The sequence below is a fragment of the Ailuropoda melanoleuca genome, chromosome 16 (assembly GCF_002007445.2).
Source record: "Ailuropoda melanoleuca isolate Jingjing chromosome 16, ASM200744v2, whole genome shotgun sequence".
In the NCBI taxonomy this organism is placed as follows: domain Eukaryota; kingdom Metazoa; phylum Chordata; class Mammalia; order Carnivora; family Ursidae; genus Ailuropoda; species Ailuropoda melanoleuca.
In genome coordinates, this window is record NC_048233.1 from 88,722,891 (window position 1) to 88,736,815 (window position 13,925).

Sequence of the window (13,925 nt, forward strand, 5' to 3'; positions counted from 1 at the left end):
GGCCAGCGGGACCCAGATGTCTGTGCTGAGCCGTCTGTCCTTAGGGACAGTGGGCTCCCTGGGGCAGGGCGCAGGGCCCATCTGCAGGGGTCCCCTGCCTGACCTTGGTCCTGGCGTCGGCCTCCTGGAGCTGTGGAGCCAAACACCACAGGCCGGCAGCTTAAATGAGGGACCCGTACCCTCTCAGCGTTCTGGGGGCCCGGAGGCCGAAACCAGGTCCTCTGCAGGCCACACTCCCTGCTGGGAGGCTCCAGGGGAGGGTCCTTCGTCCAGCTCCCGGGGCTTCCTGGGCCGCAGACGTGTCCCCCAACCTCTGTCTTCACGTGGCTTCTCCCCACGCGTTCTGTTCCGTCTTGTGTAAAGGCACCCCACATCCAGGGCTGTCTCATCTCAAGCTCCTTCACTTAATTACGTCTACAAAGACCTTTGTTTTCCCAGATAAACCCACAGTTTGCAGGTGCCGGGGCTTGGAGCGTGGACAGACCTCAGTCCCTTTCTCCTAATGCCGGCTCCGTGGCACTGGGCGGCGAGGGGGAACGAGCCCGTGCCCCTGCTCGTGGCCCCGTGGGGACCTGTCCCTCCCCTGGGTCTCGGCCCCGTGGGCACGGGGGCTGCAAGCTGTCCCCCAGCGCCGGCCTGCTGCCTCTCCCTCCCCCGCAGGAGGACATGGGCATGACGTACGCGGAGCTGTCCGTCTACGGCAGGCTGCGGAAGATCGCCAAGGCCGGGCCGTACAGCATGTTCTGTAGCCTCGTCACCATGTGGAAAGACGTGTGTTCCCCACGGCAGGTACGGCGTGGGTGGCGCTCGGCAGAGGGAGCGGCAGGCACAGTCCCCTGCGGGGAGACTCAGGTGGGAGCGAGTCGGTGCGGCGTGGCCTAGAATGGTCGCACTCTGTTGCCCATGACACTAGCACCCTGTTGTCAGCTCCTCTGAGTGGGGGCCCTGCCTGCTGTCTGGCTTGCGGTCAGGCCCGCCACGAGGTGGTCCCCACAGAACCGCCTGGAAGCCTCATGCGCGTGTCTTCCTACGCGCCCTGCTCAGGTCAGCTGATGCAACGTCCTGGAGTGCCAGAGGGGGATCCCACGTGGGACGGCCCAGATGGCCGCCCCGATGCACATTCATCCGCCACTGCCCCCGGGGAGGCTGGCAGGTGGGGCCCTTAGCGGGGGTGGCATGGTGCGATGCGGCCAGAGCCCCCGCCTCGGTCCCCGCGCCCTGCGAGCCTGCGGCCCCGTGTGTCCCCGCCCACCAGGTGGCGGACAGAGTGAGGCACTTCTTCTCCAAGTACTCCATGAACAGACACAAAATGACCACGCTGACCCCCGCCTACCATGCGGAGAGCTACAGCCCCGATGACAACAGGTTTGACCTGCGGCCGTTTCTCTACCACACCAGCTGGCCCTGGCAGTTCCGGTGCATAGAGGATGCGGTGAGTTGGGCACACGTGGCTTTTCTGCACGTCCAGCGTCTGTCGAGGAGACGCCGGCTCACTTCTGTTGAGAATGGGAAAGCTCTCTGCTCGCTGCAATGTTGTTTACTGTCCTTGTTTCCACAAGGGGACAAGCGTGGGGCGTGTGCCGTTTGTGCCGCGTTACTCCCACGAGCAGCCGTGTGGATGTGGGGCCAGTTGCTGTCACTTCCAGACGACTCAAGTATCCAGACAGGCTCACGTCTTCTAAACCACCTGGCCTTGCCTTGCCTTTTCTAGTTAATGATAATAGAACAAAGGAAGGGTTAGCAAAGTCGTTTAAAAAGCAAGTCCCACCTTCCCTCTCCAAGGCCAAGCGCTGGGGTCAGGGCACAGGGCGCGTGGGACGCAGGTAGTCGTAGCCCGTGGGAGGGAAGATGGCCAGCGGGGAGCCCTCGATATACCGAGCACCATGAGCTGTGATGAGTGCAGTGTCTCACCACGGACACGGCGGGCTGGACGGACGTCTGATGGCCGAGGGAGGCGTCTCTGTAGATGATGAGGACCTGGAGGATGGACCCCGAGTCAGCCTGCATGTCCGGGCTGCAATTCTCGGGGGAGGGGTTGCCCCCAGGGGACAGCAGGCCTTATCTGGAGACGCTCCCTGGGATCATGCCTGGCGTGGGGTCTGTGTCACCGGCGTCTGGTGGGCGGAGTGCGGGGACGCCGCTGGCTTCCAGGAGTGCCCAGGACAGCCCTGCCTCCAGACGAGGAGTCAGTGAGAGGCGGGGCTTGGCTCCCCAGCTGCACTCAGCAATGGGCTCCCCCAAATCAGGAGTGGGGTTCGGAGGCCATGCAGAGGTAGACCCCTCAAGACACACGAGGGCAGAGAGACAGTCCGCTGGGATCTCCTCGTGCAGCAGGCACTGTCGTGATGTACCCAGGCCCGTCCTCCCAGACTCATCCAGCGCGCGTGCTCTGCGGCCTTCCCGCATCCTCGCGCATCATGGGGACTGCTTTACGGGCTGCTTGTCCGGTCCTGTGACCGCCACCCTCGCTTGGCATGAACCGGTGTGTTTCAGCAGTGTGGACATTCATGTGACTTGTCCGTCTAGGTTCTCCGGCTCGAGAGCAGAGGTCGTCAGGACCTGGATGGAGTGGACTGACGCCAGCTCCGGCTCCGAGAAGGTCCCGTGCGTTACATCGGCTTCACCAGTGACCGTGAGCGGGGCCTCGGCCAGCCCTGCCTGGAGCCGCATGCCAGTACCTTTCTTTACATCTCACGGGAGAGGGATCTGTTCCTCCTAGCTCCTTGAAAAAAGGCTTACATAAAGAGAATGTGGTCGGGAGCAGTCTGTTTAATGTGGGACGAGAAGCTGCCTCTTCCGTCCTCGCCTGGCCCTCAACTCCTGGAATACTCTCTCGGGGGCTGAGCCCCAGGGGGTCGCAGCCTCCCTGCTGCAGGTGAAGCTGAGATGGGTTTGCCCCCACACGCCCACAGCCCCTCCACCCCGGGGAGGGGGCACAGTCAGTTTGGGGTCTGTGCTGTTCCCCTGCCCAAAAGCCTTACCCAAGAAAAGAAACTGTAAGCAAGAAAAGGAATTTATTGACTAACACGTGGGACAGTCGTGGGACAGTGTGTCCCAGTCGTGGGACAGTGACGGCTTCAGGTCTGGCTGGATCCAGGGTATACCTGTGTCCTTAGAATTTGGTTCTCTTCTCCCCTGCCCTGCTCAGCTTCGCTGCCTCTGCTGGCTTCCTTCAGGCTCCACATCGGGGTCCTACAGCCCCAGCCCCGCAAACGCCCCGGTTTAACAGGAACAATGGGAAATTAGTGCGTGTATTTTCCTGCAAGGCCCTACGCCCATCCCTGAACCAGTTAGCTACAGCACAGGGGCCCCACAGAAGACCAGGAGATGTTAGAGAAGTGGGAAGAGGGGATGGTGAGTCCCCAGGCGACACGCAGCCTCCCCATATGCCCTGGTCCACACCTGGGCTCTGGGAAGGCTCCACCCTCCTGTCTGAGGTGACCTTCTCTGGGGTGCTGCCGCGGGCTCTGGGCCTGTAGAGCTTGTGGGCAGACATTTCCCTCACCTTTCCACAGTGACAGCGAGGCCCACTAAATAGAATCCGGCTGCGCCGAAGGTATGGGCCCAAGCAGAGGGAATGCCTCATTTCTCTCCTTCCCCAAAGTCTGCCCCCATAAGACGGTGTCCATTCCTGGAATCCAGGACCCCCCACAGATCCAGGATCGAAATAACTACTCATCCCCCACCCCCAGAGTCCTGTTATTTTGTGACCTAAGCCAACGTGAGAACAGTCTTTTAGGCAAAGCCAGTTACCTCTCATTCCCAGAAAGCCTTGGCCTCAGGGGCCCAGAAGCCCATTGCTGCGATCTGAACGCTTGAGTCCCTGCAAAACCAGATGTTGAAATCCTAACTCCCAAGGTGATGGCGTGAGGAGGCGGGGCCTCGGGGAGGTGACCCCCAAGAGCAGGGTTCATGGCAGTACGAAAGAGGCCCCAGAGAGCCCCTCGCCAGGGCCTCACCTGAGCACGACAGCACCCCGATCTCCGGCTTCCCAGCCCCAGAACCGTCACTCATTCCCGGTGTCTCTGACGCACCGTCGGGCTGCTTTTCCTGAAGCCAAGAAGCAGTTTACTGTGGAGGAGAATTCAGTCTTCCCGGGAGGATCCGGAAATAAAGACCCAACCGTCAAAGCTGCTCCGCAAGCCGACCTGGCCCCGGGGGCACCCGTGGCGGTTTCCCTCCTCCAAGGCCTATTGCTGGCAGAGCGGGTGAGCCGGCGGTGCAGGCCCATAGGCAGCTCTCCCTGACCCCCAGGGAGCCCCTGACTTTGGCCCATGGGGGCCTGGGAGTGGTGACAGACGAGATCCAGGAGATGTGAGCGTGGGGTCCAGCAGCTGAGGCAGGGACCCCCATGTCACTCCATCACCCCAAGATGACTGTCAGCAAGGGGGACAGCCTCAGTGCAGGCCTCATCACCCCACAGGTGTCCTGGGCAGGATGGCCCAGGGAGGGGGCGGGCACACCACGGGACATCATCACCCCCCCCAGCTACAGGGTAGTGTCTTCCCAACTAAAGGGTGGTGACCCCCGGTTATAGTGTCCCCCAGTTACACGGTAGTATCCTCCTGGTTATAAGGTAGCGCCCCTCTAATTACAGGGTAGTGTCCCCCAGTTACGGGGCAGTGACCCCCAGTTATGGGGTTGTCACCAAAGCTCAGCTAATGAGAAGCTGGCAGTTCGCCGGCAGCCAAGAGCGTGTCTCCGAAGGATGCAGGCTCTCTTCAGACACGTCACAGTCACACACGAGACCCAGCCTGCTTCCTGGGGAAGAGAGTGAGGCCTCGGGGCAAACACAGAGCCGGCGCAGAGTCTCAAGGACCTCCTCGTGTCCCGGGAGCACTCCTGAGCCACAAGACCCCCTCAAGCCTTCCTCCTCCCTGCTGGACGGTCCTGCAAGCTTCGACAACAAAGGCAGTCTGAGGGGCCTCGGGAAGATGCGGCTCATTGCACAAAGGGTTTATCGGAGCAGCCAAACCCGTGACCCCCTTCACGTTGTCCTTCCAGACGGAACTCCGTCAACAAAGGTGCATTTCCCTGGAATCCTAAGGACAAAGAGTTTTGGAAGATGTTGGATCCAATGGGGTGAACCCTTTAGAAGTCTAGGAAGAAAAACTGTAATAAGACCCTAGAACATGCCGGAAAGGGACCAACCTACACCTGGAAGAATTTCAGCAGCATTACTTATGCAAGACTGAAAATGGGCAGAATTTTAAGGCAAAGGTTGAAACACCGACTCTCCACGGTTGGCAGGTGTGACTCTCTCAGCGCCCTTGACCAGCTTTCCGAAGGGTAATTTGACAACAGGCTGAAAAGGCCCCAAGATGTGCCCTTCGCGCGGGAAGTCTGTTCCAGCCATTTGTCCTTAGCTTCTGTATGAAGGGGGGGCTGTCGTGGGACTTATTCCGGAAGTGCTTGACTTGGGGGTGCTCCTTCTTGCTGACCGGGAGGCGTGACTCCCGCCGGGGGATCACCGGGCCCACTCGGGCACTTGCCACCCGTCAGGGGGCTGCCATCTCTGTTTGGCGGGGCGGGTGCCGCTCCCCGGCTCTGCCTCCTGACACGGGGCTCCCTGGAGACCCCTGCGAGGAGTGCCCTCGGCCGCTGCCTCCCGATGAAGAAGTAGATGGCGGGGTTCACGGCGCTGTTGATGGAAGACAGGAGGACGCAGATGTCATTGAGAGTCTGGTTTCCCACTTCCCACACCAGGAACTTGACGACGCTGAGGGGCATGCCACACAGAAAGAAGGCCAGGCCGGTGAGCAGAGTGCCCAGCCACAGCTTTCTGGGCGGGTGCAGCTGGGTGCTCTCCCGGACCCGCAGGAACAGCAGCAGGCTGGATGTGCCCATGATGGACAGGAGGAGCAGGATCCACACGTTGGTGATGGTGACAATCGCAGAGCAGAAACCGGTTGTCTGGAGGGACGGCTGAGGGCAGGCGTGGCCTCGCAGGATGGTCACCAGAAAGGTCAGGAGCCAGAGGAAGACGCTCACGATGGCTGACAGGTGCTTGGGACAATGGCAGCGGTACCAAACAGGGAAGAGGACAGACAGACAACGCTGGAAGCTGATGGCCGTCATGACACCCAGCCCAGTGACGGAGGAGAAGAACCCCAGGGTCATAAAGGTACCGGAAAGATGAAAGCAGTACTGGAGGGAAGACCTGAGGACCTGTCGCACACAGAACACGATCTGCAAACCCAGGTGCATGAACTCCGCCACCACGAGACTGACGTATATGCAGAAGGAGATTTTCTTGATGGACAAACGGACAAGCCAGATTACGACTCCATTTCCCACCAGCCCACAAAGGGCCACGACCACCGTGATGGACGGGAAGAGCACGTGGCTAGTAGTCTCCACTCTCAGAGACGTGCCTATGGCATCATTGCTGGAATCGTTGTCGACCTTGCAGTACAGGTCCATGCTGGGGAGGACCGAGCTCAGGAGGGTCCTGCCGCGCTCCTCTGACCGGTGGGCTCTGGGCACCCCTGGGCAGGCAAACACAGAAACCCGGAGTCTCGGGCATGTAAGCAGGTGTCTCGCTCTTCCTCCCTCCTTCCCTCTATTCCCACCCCCTCACACGCCCCTGGCCACAAATATCCTGAGCGAGAGGCCCTCCTGCTGTTCTCGGCTCTCCCTAGGGGATGAGATAAGCTCTCGGCTTCACCCTCATGGGCCGGGCCCCTCGAGCATCAGCGTGGCTCACTCATGTCTGCATCCAGCAACCTGATTTGCCGGATGTCCCGTCCAGGTCAGGTTCCGAGCTGAATGCAGAGGTGGCGGGAACTGGGGAGACCCAGGCTCTGCCCTCTGGGAACCTCAGGTAACAACAATTTACAGGGTAGTGTGATAGAGCTCTGAGACTCAGAGGAGAGAAAGAAGGGGCCACCACTTGAGTTAAAGACATCGAAGTTATTGGGAGAAGGGAAGCATGATGCACAGAAACCACTCGAGGAAGGGTCCAAGGTGTGGGGGAGCAAGTCCACTGCGAGGGCAGAGCTCTGAGTGCGGCTGGCGTGTGGAGAGCGTTTGGGATACGAGGGAGAGGACGCTGGGCAGTGTAAGGGTGAGCGTAGGCATCTGGTCTACCTCCTTCCTCGGGTCCAGGTGGTGAGTTGGGTGAGCTCAGTAGCAGCCCACGTGCACTGGTGCGTGCCGTGGGAGCCATGCCCCAGCCCCAAAGGGGCCTCCCGCACTGCCCCATGGGCTCGTGACCCCAAAGACAGCCAGCCCCCAAAGGCACTCTGTGGGCCCTAAAGGCTGTGAGTTTTAGTATCCCAGGAGCTGTAGTAGACAGAAGACTGGCTTCTCCCAGAGACACCCATGTCCTAATCCCTGGAATCTGTGAGTATGGGAGGTTGGCAAGAGGGAATGAAGGTTGCTAATGAGCTGGCCTTAAAATAGGGAGGTGATCCTGGATTATCCGAGTGGGTCCTAATGTAACCACAGGGTCCCTCTAAGGGAGAGGCAGAGCCAGAGCGTCAGAGAGGAGGGGTTCGTGGCAGCTGAGGTCGCAGTGCTGTGTCGTTGGCTCTGAAGATGGTGGCCCCCGGGAGACTGGGGACGCTGGCAGCCTCCAGAAGCCGAGAAAAGACCAGGGAACAGATCCCCCCATGGAGCCTCCAGAAGGAATGCAGGCCTCCCCGGGAACACATCTCAGTGAGACCACCACTGATTCGGGGCCTCCGGAATGGCAAGGTGACAACAAGGTGACAGATGTGTGTTGTTAGAGGCAGCTAGATCTGGTGGGAAATTGCTCCAGGGCAGTTGGGACACTCACAGTGACCCATTCCGCCACTGGAGGCCTCAGGCTCCTGCCTTTGAGCGCCGTATTTCTTAGCTTTCCCTCCCTCAATTCCCAGCTTTTCCTAATTTGTTACTCGGGCTTCCTCGGCCCCTCTCCTGTCTTCTTCCCTGGAAGAAGGTGGTGGCTTCCAGGCCACTCTCCTTGGCATGCTGCTCTTTGCTCTTTAAACCATGTCCCTGTGTTCCAACCTCCTCTGTTCCCAGGGCTTCCTGTTGGTCCCTCAGTCCCCAGATAAGACGGCTTTCACCCCCGACTTACTTATCAGCCTGCCTACCGATCACACCACGTACAAGACCACCCCCCAAACTTGAGCTCTTCACTGCACGTTTCTCATTTCTACGGATCATGCAACCACACCAGCCCCTCCGCTCTGAAACGTGGGGATCACGGGCGGCACTGGGGGACTCTGGCCGGGCCGTTGGGATTCCTGCCCGCCCCCCCACGCCCCACCCATGGGTGCCTTTGTGCAACAGCCTTGAGCTCCCTGTGCCTCTGTTTTTCACCTAAAGTGGGGGCTGGCAAGCCTCTATAGATCACAAATATTACAGGCTCTGCGGCAGCGGGTCTCCGCAGAGCTCGTCAGCTGTGCTGCTGTAGCCGAAAGCAGCCACAGACAACACAGAGTGGGTGAACAGTTCACTTACGTACGCCAAAATTTGAATTCCAGGTAATTTTCACTGCCACAAGATATTATTATTTGTTTAAGTTTCCAAGCATTTAAAAATGTAAAAGTCATTCTCAACTCACAGGCTGAACAAAAACAGATAATGGACAGGATTTGGCCCACGGGCCATAGTTTGCCAACCTGGGGTCCGTGGTGATGAGGGTCATGATGTCCCCTCCTCACCGGGTTTTTGTGAGGCTAAAGTCCCCGAATCCTTGTAAGACACTTAGAGTGACATCTGGCACATAGTAGGTCCTCAGCGAGTGAGAGTTATTGTTGCCATCACTGTCACTGTCTTCAACTCCTGCCTCTCCCTCTGTGCCCTCCATCCAGTGCACCCAGGGACACTCAGTTCTGTCCCAGTGGTGCTTCCAGTCCAGTCCACGTGGTCCTTCATGGTGCGTGACGACACTGCACACAGTGAGACCGCCCTTCCCTGGGCCCGTGGTTCTTGAATACGGCTGTGAGACTAGTTCTGGACACGAGTCCTCAGGGGAAGGTCACTTCTGATGGAAACCTCATTTCCTGGCTTGAGACCTTCCGGAGCTCCCTCTCCTTCCCCCGTGGGGACCCACCTGGGGGCTCTGAGCAACTGTGTCTTGCAACAGGCATGAAATGTGAGTAAAAACACAAAAAAGCAAAATGAAACAAATAAAAAACTTTGCTGTTTTAAGACACTGAGGTTTGGGGATTGTTACCACGACATAACTTAGCATGCGCTGACTGATACAATTTGCTTCTTTCCATTGCCTCTCTGTTCACACTCTTGGCTGTCTTGTTTGTTCCTCTGCTCCAGCAGCACCTGCTCCAACAGATACGCCCGCCGTCAGCACACTGGCCTTCCCTTCTTACCCCCTCAGAGGAGACTTCAGAGTGACAGCAGTGTGCTGCCCCCCACCCCCCTCCCCGTTCTCATCCTGCAGGTCCTGCTGTCTCCTCTGCTGTGACCCTCACCGTCACACTCCCTGTCCTCCGGGAATCCTGTCGTCTTCCCTGTCTCCACGGCTTTGCATAATGAGTGACCTGTGCGTCCTGCAGCCCTACGGGGATTATGTCCACATCATTCCTATCTGTCCTTCCAGGCTCAGCTCAGGAGTCACCTCCTCCAGGAAGCTGTCCTTAACCCTTCGCTGCTGGCCCTACTCTTCAGTTAGCGTTCCCAGAATACTTTCTTCCATTATAAGGCTGGAACCAGGAGGACAGCCTGGAAGTGAGAGAAGTCTGCAAAGACTCCCCATTCAGGCTGTGGACTCCACAGCAGGCTTTGAGGGAGGGACATGAGACGCTCACAAATTCATTTTTAGTTATGTTGTTTTGGGGTCATTTATATCACATCCAGGTGAAGGCGGTGAGGATGTCCAGATGGCTGCTGGACACAGAGGCTGGGATTTGGGAAAAGCTGTGGTCCGGAGGCACGGATTTGGCCAACATCGTGACGTGAGCGTCGGCAGAGCCTCTGGAGAGGGTGACAGCACAGAGCGGGAAGGACAGAGCTGGGGGAGGACGCCATCCAGTACGTAGACAGGGAAGGACCAACAGAGGCACGCTGCAGGGGAGCGGGTGCAGAGGAAGAAAACCGCACAGCTACGCGCAGAGCCCCCCAGCCAAGCGGACCAGTGTGGTCTCAACCCCTTGGAAGTTTGAATTTGTGAGATAGGTTAACGGCCTGAAGGATTTGGCATATTTCAGGTTGTCCTAGACGGTAGGTCCGTAAGGAGCTGAAACAACTTTCTAGCAAAGTGGATGACAGATCACTAGGAAACTGACGTGATCACAGAGAACTTTCACTTTGCTCACCAAAACATCCCGGGGCGCTGTCTCCAAGGGAACCTGCTCCCACTGGCCGGTCACCAGGTCCGGTGGCTGCAGGAGGGTCAGGGCATCCAGGCCATGTCCACGGTGACGTGCTCACCCGGGTCCGAGGTCTCCTCTCTAGGGAGCCGAGCAGCTGCCGGCCTCCGTGGCTGTCTGGCGAGGCCGGTTTAAGGTCTCCCTGCGCTGCGTAGTCCTGACACAGCAACAGCACCGTCACTCCATCCAACGATGGGGCAGGAATGTTGGGGTGGCGTAGGCGGACGGGGTAAGACACAGATTGGTGAAAACCCATCCAGAAGGTGCACGACTGAGGCCTCGATGCTTCCCACCCCACAGAGGTGTGGGACCCAAGCCCAGATGCCGGGAGACACGGCTGGTTTGAGGACAAAGTGATGATGATGGCAGGGTGGGGGGAGAAGAAGCCGCAGACGCAGGAGGAACGCCGTCCGGGGCCCGACCTCCCGGGGGACATGCAGTGACAAGGACAAAGTGTGGACGACCAACTCTTACCTGGACGCGGGTGCAGGAGCCTGTGGGCAAGGGTGGGCAGGGCCTCCCCCAGCTTCTGGGGAGGGCGGCAGCAGTCTCGCTTATCAAGGGGCTTCAGGTCCCGTGTGTCTTCCTGTGGCAGGGCCATGGCCAATCAGAGTCCGAGCACCGCCTCGGGGGACTATCTCGGTATCTGCTCTGTGTCCCCAAATTTCCTCCCGTGTCACCTCACCCTCACTGTAGCCTCCGTGTGTTCTCAGCACCGTTGTCCCCCGTGACGTCTTCCACTAGCTTCCGCGACATGTTTACAGGGCACCAGAGGTGCTGCGGGTCTGCGCCCAACCCCCGGGATGACGTTGGACATTTTGCACTATCACGTGTGTTTCAGAGGCGAAGCCTTCATGGAGGGTCCCTTAGCTTGGTGAGATGTCCCTGCGGGGCCACCACACTGTGCTCAGGGTCTTTCCCCCGGGGTCATGCCCAGACCCTCCCAGATGCTCTGCCCCCTCATGTCCCGTGGGTCCCAGCCTCCCGCACAGTCGCCCCGCGCACGAGCACCCCGGTCGTACAGCAGCCCCGGGGTGCAGAGGGCTACATCGCACCGTCCAAAGGAGCGAGCTGCACCAGGGGCTCCGGGACCACGGTTTCGTGCCACAGACAGGCCAGCCCTCAGGGAGGGACAGGAGAATGGCAAGGAAGGGGACAGGACAGTCTGGCCCAGCTTGCCAGGGAGAAGGAGAGGTCAGAAATCAAGGACGAAAGTCTCCACCCCGGGCAGAGTCAGCAGGAGCCCGCCAGGGCTCCTGAGCCCCCCCAGGGACAGACGCACCCGGAAATCTCTCCGTCATGCTCCCCAGACTCCCAGCAGAAGAGCTTTCCCACTGTGTGCAGTTTTGCTGAACGGTCGCACAGTCCAACGTCAGGGACCCGCAGGAGAGGAGAGAGGATGGAAGACGTGCCTCTCACTGGCCACGGGAGAGGACGTCGTCATGTCTGCCTGGAACATAGCTGCGTTTCCTCGGCTCGGGGCCTGGGGCAGCCGGCTCAAGCCTCTCAATGGAAGACCGTTCACTAAAAGGCACCACTTCCCTCCCTTTCCAAGCCTCGTAGATGTCTACAGCCGTGGTGTGCAAACGCCTCCATCTTCAGACCCCAAAGAGCGTGTGTGTCAGCAAATTTTATCTAGAGGTACTTACCATCCTAGAAATTAGAAAATACGTGTCTTCTGTGAAGTCATTAAAAATAAAAATAACCCATCGCATGTTAACATGAATAGCATATGTTTTATGAAAAAATAAATGATTTCTCAGAACAACTTTCAGAGGGAATTGCGGTATCATCGTGCTCGTTAGCACATCTCCCCAGCGTCTGGCTTACGGGTCCGCTGCTGGACTCCCGCGTCCGTTGCACAACGTCCTTTCGGTCCATGCAGAGGACAGCCTGGCCTCACACAGATAGGCTGCAGGAACAGGAGGGAGGATTTTGAAAGCTCTGGAGACACTCTTCCGCGAACTGGGAAATACTCTTCCTCAAAAGGCCACCAAACCCTAGAAGTGCTCGTGTCTGAACACTCAGTCACAGCGTGGAAACTGAAACCAGATCGATACGCTTTTCATGCTCCGTGAGGTGAAAATCCATCCATCCCAACTGCACCCTGATCGGATCTCCCGTTCACGTGTGATTTTGTAACATCACACGCTAGTTCCTTGGAAAATACCATCCATTGAGTTACGCGGACCTTCCAAATATTGACACATGTTGCTATAAACTGCCGGTATGTCTGTCCATCGGTCACATTTGTTCGTGTCCCCACGAATGTCCTCGGAGAACTCTAACTTGGGAAGCTGTGATGGGCCACGCAGCAGGCATACGTGTTCAGGATGGCGAACTTTTCCTCGAAGGCCCACGTGGTGTCATTGGTGATAAAAACCTCCAGTCATTTTCCTTGAAATGACAAGGTCACTTTGCTCATCTGAGGAAATTTCTTCCAGAACTCCTACCGCAAAGACCCACAGTTAGTCCGTCAGCAAGTCTTTCAAGATGATGATCCACGGAATTCAACAGGCTAGTTGGGTGGTTGGCGCGAGCCATCGCAGGGCACTCGCCTTCGGCAAGACCACTGCACTTGGACATTTGGAAAAGCACGCACGTGTGCAAATGCGTCCACTCGAGACACAAACACTCACGTACTCCGTGTCCCGTGAAGTGAAGGCTTCCTGCTTCGTCAAGGATCCAGGACGTTCCTGCGTGAGGCTGGCTTCCCCGACAGTCCTGCGCGGCCGTGCCGATGGTTCAGAGCACACTCCACGGGAGCCTGTCCCCCTGCCCTGACTCTGGCCCCGGCTGTGCTGTCACCCAGCACCGTGCTGGCCGGCGGCCGTTAGCGCAGAGCTCGGCAGAGCTGTCCCAGAAGCCACGAGACCCCAAGGAGGTATTGACACTTGAAATGTTTGAGCACTTGGGTTTGCTGCCAGACATTCATATGAAGACGACCGGCGTCAATAATTAGATTAATACTCGACATTAGGCCGCGTCCGTACATTTGCCCAAGCATATGTGAAGATGGTGTATTGACCCAGTTCTCATGCAGAACAGAAGTGTTTAATGAGTTACTATGTCACGCAAAGCGGGGAGAGCGTGATTCTCCGTGACCGACCCGGCACCCGCGGGCACTCAGCAAGGTCAGCCCCACGGGGGAAGCGAGGGGCCGTGGTGACACGGAGCAGTGGAAAGTGAAAACAGGGACACCTGCCGTGTTTACTCGGAAGCCATGGGCAAAGTGCGGGCAAAGTGAGGCGACTCTCAGAGCAAGAAGGAGGGAGGGACGGAGGGCCCAGAGCCCACCACCAGCCGGAGGAGAGAGAGAGGGTCCTCATCCGGGGGGGGGGGTGCCCCAGGCTCATCTCGGGTATTTCCTGCTTCAATTCCAGAATCAGGCATTCCATCCAGGAGCGCTGGTCCCTTTCACTGGGGAACCGTGTCAGCAGCAGCCCAGATCTGGTGCAGGTGCCCCTGTTACAGGGATGTCATTTCTCGGGGGCCCTCTCCGTGGACAGAGCAGGGAAACGTATGCTGTAGATCAATCGAGCATTTTAAAAATTAGCACATGTGGACTTGGTACCCTCTTTGCTTTCCTTCCCTTTCGTTTTA

General features: G+C 58.3%; 2 protein-coding genes across 2 annotated transcripts in view; one reads left to right on the plus strand and one right to left on the minus strand.

Annotated features, from left to right (window-relative positions):
* Positions 1-2,758, plus strand: part of NADSYN1 (NAD synthetase 1) — a 16,057-nt gene extending 13,299 nt beyond the window's left edge. The window contains 3 exon segments of the mRNA XM_034645326.1: positions 619-789; positions 1,256-1,432; positions 2,527-2,758. Of these exon segments, the coding sequence (XP_034501217.1) occupies positions 619-789; positions 1,256-1,432; positions 2,527-2,577 (399 nt within the window). The 3' untranslated portion in view covers positions 2,578-2,758.
* A 3,229-nt stretch (positions 2,759-5,987) lies between these two features.
* On the minus strand, positions 5,988-11,112 carry LOC117796622. The gene is made up of 3 exons (XM_034644852.1): positions 10,269-11,112; positions 6,149-6,488; positions 5,988-6,006 (listed from the first exon to the last, which is right to left on the minus strand). Exons 1-3 carry the CDS (start codon positions 10,921-10,923, stop codon positions 5,988-5,990), a joined length of 1,014 nt encoding a protein of 337 aa, XP_034500743.1. The 5' UTR covers positions 10,924-11,112.
* Between the last annotated feature and the right edge of the window lie 2,813 nt (positions 11,113-13,925).